Here is a 10,358-nt window from a genome sequence, read left to right as displayed (position 1 = left end):
TCCAGCTGCGCTGGGGAAGTGCCCGGCCGGCGGCTGGGGTCCGGAGACCTGGGGGCAGCCCTTTTCACATGGCTGGGAGGGAGGAGTGGGAGTTAGGGTGGGGACTTTGGGGAAGGGGTGGGGGAATGGGCAGAGTTGGGGCGGGAAAGGGGTGGAGTTGGGGCGGGGCCCGGGCCTGTGGAGTGTCCTCTTTTTTTTATTTTTTAAATATGGTAACCCTAGTTTACATTTCTAGCTAAAACTATAGTGTGCAGGAACAGGCTGACAATTCTGGAAGATTATCAGCAAGTGCTAGGACTCGAGTATTTGGCTAAACAACTGTTGTTAGAAGACTCTCTGAGTTGGAGAAAACTATGCTCTGAGTTGGAAAAAGCTTGAGTTCTTTCCTTCATTCTGTTATTAGGTGGCAACACTTTTCTTGGTGCTGCATACAAGACAGAAGAAGACCTGGCCTTTGCTCTGAAAATTGCCTAAATTGATAATACAATTTCTTACCTGGGGGGGTGGAGCAGGGGCGAGAAGAGGCAGGGCGGAGCGGGCTGGGGCCAGGTCACTTGCTGCTGCCAGGCCCCCCACTAACCCTTCAGGACCCCCTGGACCCCGCATCCCCCTAAAGCACGGAGCTCACCAAAGCGCAGGGCCTGAGGCAGTTGACCCGGTCCATCCTATTGACGGGACGGCTCTGAAAATATAAGCCCAAACATTGGTGGAGCCGGGCCCACCTTCCTGAATATTGGTGGAGCATGGGCGCCACGGGCCCATATAACTCGCCGTATATGGACAAGGCAGTGTATACCTTATCACATGTTCGGCTGGTTGAGTTAGGGTATGTCTACACAGCAGCTGGAAGGTATAATTGCCAACTTGGGTAGATGTATACATGCTTACTCTGATTGAGCTAGCATGCTAAATATAGCTGTGGCTGCAGTGGCTTAGGCTAGTTCCCAAGTACAAGCCTGTTCGAGACCCTAGGTAGTACTCAGGTGGCTAGCCTGAGCTGCCACCTGTGCCACGTTGCTATTTTAGAGTGCTAACCAGGGTTGCCAACTTTCTAATTGCTGACAACTGGACCCCCCCCTTGCCACACCTCTTCCTCCAAGGCCCTATCCCCTACTCCACCTCTTCCTCCAGGCTGCCTGCTCGCTCCTCTCCCTCTCTTTACCCATCACTCGCTGTTCTCCCCCTTCCTTGTAGCTGGGCTCGCTCTGCTTCGAAGCTGCAGCCTGACATGGAGCCTGCTGCCTGCCTGCCCATGAGATGCAGGTAGGTTGATAACCCAGGGCCCTCTTCCCCCCGGCCTGTGGTAACTGGACTTTTGGTGTCTGGTCAGTACATCTGACTGGACACTGCCGTGTCCCCTTTTTGACCGGACTTTCCAGTTGAAAAGTGGGCACCTGGCAACCCTAGCGCTAACTGCTAAACTTCACATGGCCACACTGCTATTTTAGCACACGAACTCAAGCAGAGCTGGAAACGTACATCTACTCAAGCTGGAAATTACACCTCCCACTAAGGTTGCCGACTTTCTAATGGCACAAAACCGAATACCCTAACCCTGCCACTTCCCTGAGGCCCCACCCCCCTGAGGCACCGCCCCCACTCACTACATTCCCCCTGCCTCGGTGGCTTGCTCTCCCCCACCCTCACTCACTTTCACAGGGCTAGAGCAGGGGCTTGGAGTGCAGGAGGGAGTCAGGGCTCTGGGCTGGGGGTGCAGGCTCTGGGGTGGGGCCGGGGATGAGGGGTTTAGGGAGGGCTCAGGGCTGGGGCAGGGGGTTGGGACTCAGGGTTACCTTGGTTAGCTCCCAGTCAATGGTGTAGAGGAGCGTGCTCCCCAGAAGCGGCCAGCAGGTCCAGCGCTAGTAGATGTGGGGGCAGGAGGCTCTGTTTGATGAAATAACAAAATGCATTAAGGAAGTTATCAGGATACCTGTGTTGCTGGATGTCATGTGTCATATGATGAATACATTAGTACACAAATGACTGTGCTGTGGTGTGCACAGTCTGATTGCTGTTGACTTAGATTCTAGCCTCTATAATAAAATGGTTAAACATTCTTAGCTGTATAAAAAAATTCACGTCAGTATAACATTTTCTCAAATCCTATCAGGCTTTCTTTGGATATAATACAATGTGTGCTATCAAAGGATGGCAAAAACAACTGTACAATGGAATAACCTTTCAATTTACAGTTGTTTACTGCTCATGTCGCAGGCAGAATGCACCATCTTCATTATCTTTATGGGTATTCAGGCAGAGGCTTTCCTCTTTGATTTACTTAGTGAGGCATGAATTCAATAACTGAAAAAAATCAATTATTTGGGGTTTTTTATTCCTGATTTATCCTTTCACAAAAGTGTTAGCAGGATCCTTCTGTTCTATTACCCTGTATAAATTCATAAGTAGCAATGTTTTAATTTTCTTTGTTTTTTAATTAAATTTTGCAGACTCAGCTCTTGGGTGTTTTGCTGGCAATCACTGGAAATTTTCTGATTAGTATCTCTTTGAATATCCAGGTATGAAATATTTGTTTCTAATTATTTGGATTTATTTAAATTTTAGTAAATGATGTATGTTTTATTATTTAATTAAAGGACTTTTTAAATAATCATTTTAATAGCCCATTGAAATGTAGACTTCCTCCCCCAGTAACTCTGTGATAGTGCACTGGTTCTCTACCTTTTCTATGTGACCCCATGTTACATCAGAAGAAAGTTTCAGGATTCCTCCTCCAACTAACCATAAAAACAGGAAAGCAGATCACTACACCTTTGGACCTCTTCATGATCTCATTGGTGATTGTCACCCTCAGCTTGAGAGCCAGTGTGTTAGTGAATGCAAATCCTAAAGAGAAGCTGCCCATAAACAAAGGCTCCCAATCCTGTTTACTAGAACTAGTCTTGTAAGTAAATTAACGGGGGGAGGGATAGCTCAGTGGTTTGAGCATTGGCATGCTAAACCCAGGGTTGTGAGTTCAATCCTTGAGGGGCCTATTTAGGGATCTGGGGCACAAAACAAACAAACAAACCTACCTATCAGGGACAGTATTTGGTCCTGCTAATGAAGGCAGGGGACTGTACCTGATGACCTTTCAAGGTCCCTTCCAGTTCTATGAGACAGGTATATCTCCATATATTATAACACATTTACTTAAGTGTTTGCAAGATTGGGGCCGAAAGCAATGCTTGCCAGACTAGTTTCATTGTGCAAACTGAAGGAAACACTAATAATAAATAGCATAAAAGACAAAAAGCAAACTGAGGTCCTGACCTTGCACCTTTACCTTCAAGAGTAATCCGTTGAACCCAGTTGGACTGTTGGCATGAGTAAGGATCACGGAGGTGAATTCTTAAAATCTCTTCTGTTTTAATAATCAAAATTGCTACTAGTTAAACAGTAACAATTTTTTTATTGTGATTTTTTTTTTATCTTGAAAATGTCCCTTTAAGTATTTTCAGTAATCTTACAGATGAATTTTACTGGCAGAATCCATGTTTGAAGCTTCGAAGATTTAAAAAAGAAAAGAAAAGCAATTTCTCACAAAATTACTTTGGTAACATTGTATTCAGGTTTTTTAAGCTCTCTTAGTATAAAACTGATTTTGTCTATTAAGGATGCAACTGCAAATCTATCTCTCAGCATAATCTCTTTTACACAATCTTTCATGAAAGTCTTCACCAGCCCACTCCTATTTTCTTAAGTGGATTTAGTGCTTTTGAATTATTCTAGATTGACAGCCCCAGAAACAGAAGTACTCTGTGTATCTGCAGACCCCTTGTAATTTGCCATTGTTCTCTAAGACAAGCCAGTGTTCCTCAATTCTGGGTTGGAGACTAGGATCTCCTCTAATGGGAGTAGATCCAACTCCCGTAGAAAATCTCTCCCATTGACTACAGTGGAAGTTTGATCAAGGCCAGGGTGAAGAGGTAATTCAGAGTTTCTGTCCCTAGTCTTGCTTAAAGTGTTTTTTGTAAGGTGGACCTTCACTAGGAAGCACATTGAGATTACACAGGCCTGCAAACAAGCTTTAACTTTTATTCTTTAACAACCTGGGCTGGATTTGAACTGAATCATCTTCCTTTCTTTAAACACTGTGTACAAACTTAATAAAGACTTACTCCCTTTCCCCATGGATAACCAATTGCAGCAGAAACTTCTGTTGCGTTATAAAAATGGTATTGTCCCCTTTAGTAATGAAAGAGAGGTTTATTAAATGGACACCTGACTTCTTTAAACCCCAACATTTATTTTCCTATTAATATTAATGGGATATAGGCCAAATTTTGTTACTCTTCACTATCCCACCCACCAAATGACCCCTTCTCCTTGTGTTCCCTTCCCCACCTCCATTGGTCCCCAAATAAAAAAGCAGTCTGCAAACAAACACACCAGAGTCAGTACAAATTTGTGACTGAATTTCAGCTGCATTGGAAATGCCCTCAGAACTCCCATGTGGGCAAAATACTTATTCTTGGAGCATGAGCAATCTGAACAGAGGAGGATGTGTAAGAGCTGCCAGTGGATTGGGGTTGTATGATCAAATACATGGAAAGTGTCTCTTCATGCACTCTAGAATTTTTCTCAGGGCCTCCATGTTGTTTTTTGCGGGTGAGGGAACAGAATGAGGGTACAATTAGAGCTAATCAGAAATTTTCCTTCAAAATTGTTTTTCAATAGAAAATTAGGTTTTTGACTAAATGGAATTTCTCACCCAAAGTGTCAGCTTTCTGTGGATAATTTTTTTAAACTGAAGCTTGAAAATTGAAATATTTCAGACAAAAGCCAAAATAAGTTGATTCTGAAATGCCACTCTGGTGCCTCATGAGAGTTGTAGTTCAGCTGCCTTATCTTCCCATTCTGCTTCATGGTCAGGCTCCCCTGCTGGACGTCATTCTGCAGGGTGCACTACAGCCGTGCACCTGCCATGATGCACCACCTCCCCTCATCAAGAGGCAAGACCACGATGCTTCATGGGAGATGTCATCTGACCAGAGAGCCCAGCCTCTAGAGGAGAACGGGACACCTAAACTACAACTCCCATGAGGCACTGCATCTGCATTTCCAAATCAAAATGTTTTGGTTTTAGAATTTTTTTGCCAAAAAAATGAAATTTTCCACAAGGAAAAAGGCATTTTCCCAACCAATTCTAGGTAGAGCAGTAACACCAACTCTCTTGGTTACTACCTCTTACACTGTGCAGAAGGGCTGGTGAGAAATTTGGCTCTGTATGTGAGACCACATAGATAATTATTTATGTATGTATTTGTAGTAACATAGCACCTAGGAGCCTTAGTCATAGACCAGGACCCCATTGTGCTAGATGATGTACAAACACAGAACAAAAAAATGGTTCCAGCTCCAAAGAGTTTGTAATCTAAGTATAAGACAAGAGACAACAGATGGATACAGACAGATGGGAGAAACTGAGACAATATTAGGCAGCGTGATAGGCAGGGTATCACGAACTAGCAAGACTGGCATAGTGAAAATTGCATATCCACCCAATAATTATACATTCTTGACTATCATCTACTCACTCCTTTAAGTGATTTCAGTGCAGCTGGAACCCTGTTTTAGAAGACCCGAATGACCACGGTCATCAAAACATCCAGTCACGGCCCAATTTAAGGTGTAAAACTAAATAGAAAACAATTACCATGCAAGTAAATAGTACTTTTGCCCTGTAGAAAAAGGTGTTGACAAACTGTTATTTGCCTATGTTATACAGTACTGTTGAAATATAAATTAAGACATTTGGAACATAGACAGTGTTGACAAACTTTCTTTCACTGAGACTAAGCAAATCCAGATTATGCTTTACAATGTGCGGGTTTTTGTTTGTTTGTTTGTTTGTATAGCAGGTGATCATGGCCCAAATCCTGCTTGCTTTACTAATGTGTGTGATCCTACTAAAGTCATGCATGAGTTAGGTGAGCAGAAATAGGCCTCTGTCTTGTGTGAAAGGAATGCCAGTTCCTCCTGATACTAGCCAGGCTTAGTTGCACAGTTTTATTCTTAAGCTCCTTTGAAGCCACTTCATGGATCAGCTAGAAGGAGCACATTCCTCTATGGCCAACTTCACCTAGTTTGTGGCTTCAGCTTCATATATTGCCGCTTAGGCTCCCCTGGGAATTTTTTTTTTCTTCCTGAAAAACCCTTTGAGATAACACCAGAGGCTTGTAGTGCTAGCCACCTAGACTATATATTAACTTCAGAGTGCCTTGATATTTTTTTTCTAGTGGGGTAGATTTTTCATCCTTTCAAACCAGGGTATTTGGTTAAGGAAGCATCAAGCCAGAGTAGCACTGTATTAGTACAAAGCACTATGTCTGCAACATCAAACTGAAACTAATTTAAAAAAAAGACGAAATCTTGATGTACCTGGAATTTGCAGTTGACAGGCCCCCTAATTACTCAAATTTCATTCTATGTATTAACACAATGAAAGCTTCTTTTTCATCTGTTCCTAATAATTAATTTCCAGAAATATGCTCATCTCCGACTGGCATGCCAAGCAAATCAAAAGCCCTATTACACAAGCAAGCTGTGGTGGTGTGGAATTATCCTCATGGGGCTTGGAGAGCTGGGAAACGCTGCAGCTTATGGATTTGCTCCAGCCACCCTTATAGCTCCATTAGGATGTGTATCCGTCATAGGTGAGCTGGTTTTCCATGTTTTATTTATGTAGATATTTTACTAAACACTTGTTAGTGAGAAATATAAGAAAAATACAAGAGGGATTGCAGAGAGAAGAGAGAATTTGGGGGGAAATAGGGCTATTACAGTCTGGAAGTGAATGAATCATACAATTGAATAGGATGTAATTTTAAAATAAACCCCCCTACTCAGTGCAAAATATCCCGTATTAATCTATCCCATAGTTTGGCTTAGTGGTCTAGGATAATTCTGTGTAGAACTGCAGTACATGTTGATAGTGGGTCAATATCCAGTTGTTTGAGGTACTCCACAATGGGGCCTGAGCCAAGGCCCATTGACATCGACAGAAGTCATTCCTTTGACTTCAGTGAGCTTTGGATTGAGCCTTTTGTGCTTAAATACTTTCTCTGTCTGTCTTATACAGTTGTCTCTCACTGTGGCATCAGGTGGCTTTCCCCTGCTGTCCCTTGCCCATTGCCATCCTCCATGCAGACTTATGCATGGCCTCCACACAGACCCTTTTTGGCACTCCGTTCTCCCTCTGCCCTATGCTCTATTGTTGGCTCCACAAGAACTACTGTACTAGGAAGCTTAAACAGTGCTGAGTGGCTCTCCTGAGCCCTTGCACCAGAGTGAATGCCACACTGTGCATTTGCACCGAGTTGTGCTTTTCCTCAGATTAGTGTCTTTGGTTCCTTCTCTCTTTTGGGAAGTTTATTAAGTGCATAAACTATTCTACCTCCTCTGATAAGAGGTTTGTGTGGTTAGAGAGGCCTACAAAATTCCAGAAACCTTCACTTTGTTCGGGGGCACTACTAATGCTGCCATCTTGTGCTTTCATAGGACAAATTAACAGACCTTTCAAATCATTATTTATACCATGGGCCTTATTTTATTATTTCTTATTCCATATTTAGAGCCTTTTATTAATGCATTTAAGCACCCAACCACTACAGGGCCAAAATCTTTTTATCATTTTAGTTATGGTGGTGGTATTTCATTTATATTCTGTTTCTTCTTTTCTGGGGAACTCTATTTTTAAACAGTTTTGTCTCATCTGTACCAGTGGAAATTACAGTAGATAGGCTAACATAGCACAGAAGCTGTAGAAATAGGAATTCACTGGTGCAGCTGCATCTCTTAATAATGTTGCTTCACATCCAAAACTGAAGCATCCAGTGCAGCCGTATCAGGATCCAGGTACACTGGAGTTCATCTTGACACCAGAAACAGCATGTATTTCATGGACTCTCTCTTTCTATCCGTTATCCTCCTCGACTCAACACTTCTGAAAATGGTGCTGCATCCTAGAGTCTTTCTTCAGAAAGGCTGAGTTCTCTTCCCTGCAGACTTCCTGGCTGTAGTGGAAGGATTCATTCATGCATGCATGCGTGAGGGGTGTGTGTGTGTGTGTTTGTGTAAGGAGGGAAGGTGTAGGCAGCTTACGGTACCCTTTAACATTAAAATGTCCCTGAGTTTCGGCATCAAGTCCAACTGTACATCAGCACACACAATCCTTGGAAGGATTTACCATAGAAGGAAATGAAATATTTACCTGAGGATCAAACAGTATGTTGGGCTGACACATACATATGTGCTTTCTAGTGGCAATAGTTATAACTTCAGCAATTGCAAATCTTGCCAGTTCCAGATGTCTCTGAACACTAAAGAAGCATTGTTCAGATAAAAATCAGTATTAAAAAATTACCCAGCCACCCATTAGATTTTGAAAAGTATTTTTCTTTTAATTTTTCATTTCTTCATTCTACTTTATATTGTGTTTACTTTTTGCACTTTATGCAGTTTGGACAACAAAACTAGATCTGGTCAGTTTCACATTCTTTGTATCTTTCTCTCCACCTACCTTTGCAGGGAAATGTCTTCATTAAACAATCTGTCTCTATTGCTTCTCCTGCTCCTCCTACTCCCAAAAAATCATGGAAAACATTTCCATAAACATTACATTATTCTCACTGCCCTGCCTCCCACTCTCTTTTTAACCAAACCAAAATTTGGTTTTAAAATATGATTATCCCTCAAACACTTTATATTCCATTCCCTTCTACCCACTCTGAATATCATTTTCTTAAGCAATGTAGAACTATTAAACTATATATTGTCCAGCAAACACATTCATCTAGCAATTCTGTACCTTACTGTGCCTGTTTCTCCAGTACTTAGTTTGAGCACAGACAAACTATTTTAGTTAGATAACCTCCCAACGATATTAAAGAAGGGAAAGTAAACTGCAAATGTCAAGAAGAAGAAATAAACTACCAGATTCAGTGTGCTGATGAAGTCAACACCTCCAGTAATATTCCCTACCACTAGATGTTTTCTTCCTGAAACTACTGCCATGGAAACAGTATTTTGTGAATTTTAGGCCCTCTTTTCGAGCTGTGATGGACTGATCAAGTCAAATATTACCTTCTGCTAATAACTGGGCAAAAGTAACTTATATAGCAAGTCTTCTAATAGAAGAAATATTTTTCTCATTACATTTCAGCTAGTTCAGGGGGGAGGAGGTCATACCTGAGCTGGCTTCAATTTTGCACTGAAGTTGAATGTGCTTCTTTCCACAGGTCATAGTTCAGTGTCAAGATTGAGAAATTAAGCACTCAAAAGTAAAATTTCCTACATTTATTTGAACAGACAACCTTAACTCTGCCCTCTTTGTGCGTATTTTTCAAAATATCATCCCTCTGTCACAAATGTGTCAAATAAGAGAATCTGGATTTTCTTATATTCCTACAGTACTTATAATGGACCTGCTCCTAGGATTGGATATGCTGTGTGTTACCATGCTGTACTACTACATATTACAGATTATACATTTAAAGTAATGATATGAACATTTTGTTTTCAATTAATGTGAAAACTTTGTGCCTGATCCTATGAGGTGGTGACATTAGTGAGTTTTATAGGGGGCATCCAGCGCTGTGAGGAAATGGGCCAGAAATTGGCCCTATAATAGTAATTTTTTAAAAAATAGATTCAATCCAAGAAGACAAGACAATGTTTTTGAGTGACACAGTGGGAATATTCTTTGAATAGTTGCAATGATGTAAGCTCTAACATCTGTTCAGGGTTTTAAATAGTTTGAGCAGACAGCTGTTCTCTTCTCCAAGGAAAGAAAACGGTACATTTTTAATAATGTATTTTTAAAAATAGATCTTAAAATAGCATTTTTATGTTTTTAAAAATTAAAAATATAGTGTTTTACATATATAACAGGTGATTCTTTTTTATTCTTCAGGCTTCCGTTTCTGCTTGAATAAGTGGGCAAGAAATAAGGAGAGGGCTGTGATATCGGAGGGCATCTTTTATAAAGTTCTTATCACTCTATAAAAAATTAGTTTTATGCATAATCCACTAAGATTGGCATTGCTGAGATGTTTTGCCTTTTCATATATCCATTCCCAAATGGCTTTGGGTCAAGAAGCTACTTCTGCTACTTTAAAGATGATATAGTTCAGGGGTAGGCAACCTTTCAGAAGTGGTGTGCCGAGTCTTCATTTATTCACTTTAATTTAAGGTTTCGCGTGCAGGTAGTACATTTTAACGTTTTTTAGAAGGTCTCTCTCTATAAGTCTATATTATATAACTAAACTATTGTTGTATGTAAAGTAAACAAGGTTTTCAAAATGTTTAAGAAGCTTCATTTAAAATTAAATTAAAATGCTGATCTTATGCTGCCAGCC

At 41.2% G+C, this 10,358-nt stretch overlaps 1 protein-coding gene across 1 annotated transcript in view; it reads left to right on the top strand.

The window, feature by feature from the left end:
* Window positions 1–10,358, top strand: part of NIPAL2 (NIPA like domain containing 2) — a 76,468-nt gene that overhangs the window by 25,006 nt on the left and 41,104 nt on the right. Inside the window, exons 2-3 of the mRNA XM_034763358.1 lie at window positions 2,448–2,516; window positions 6,485–6,656. Coding sequence (XP_034619249.1) covers window positions 2,448–2,516; window positions 6,485–6,656 — 241 coding nt within the window. The remainder of the gene's footprint in view (window positions 1–2,447; window positions 2,517–6,484; window positions 6,657–10,358) is intronic.

The sequence above is a fragment of the Trachemys scripta genome, chromosome 2 (genome assembly GCF_013100865.1).
Source record: "Trachemys scripta elegans isolate TJP31775 chromosome 2, CAS_Tse_1.0, whole genome shotgun sequence".
NCBI classification, from domain to species: Eukaryota; Metazoa; Chordata; order Testudines; family Emydidae; genus Trachemys; species Trachemys scripta.
The sequence above is the reverse complement of the archived record's forward strand: the minus strand, read 5'-3'. Positions and strand labels throughout refer to the sequence as shown.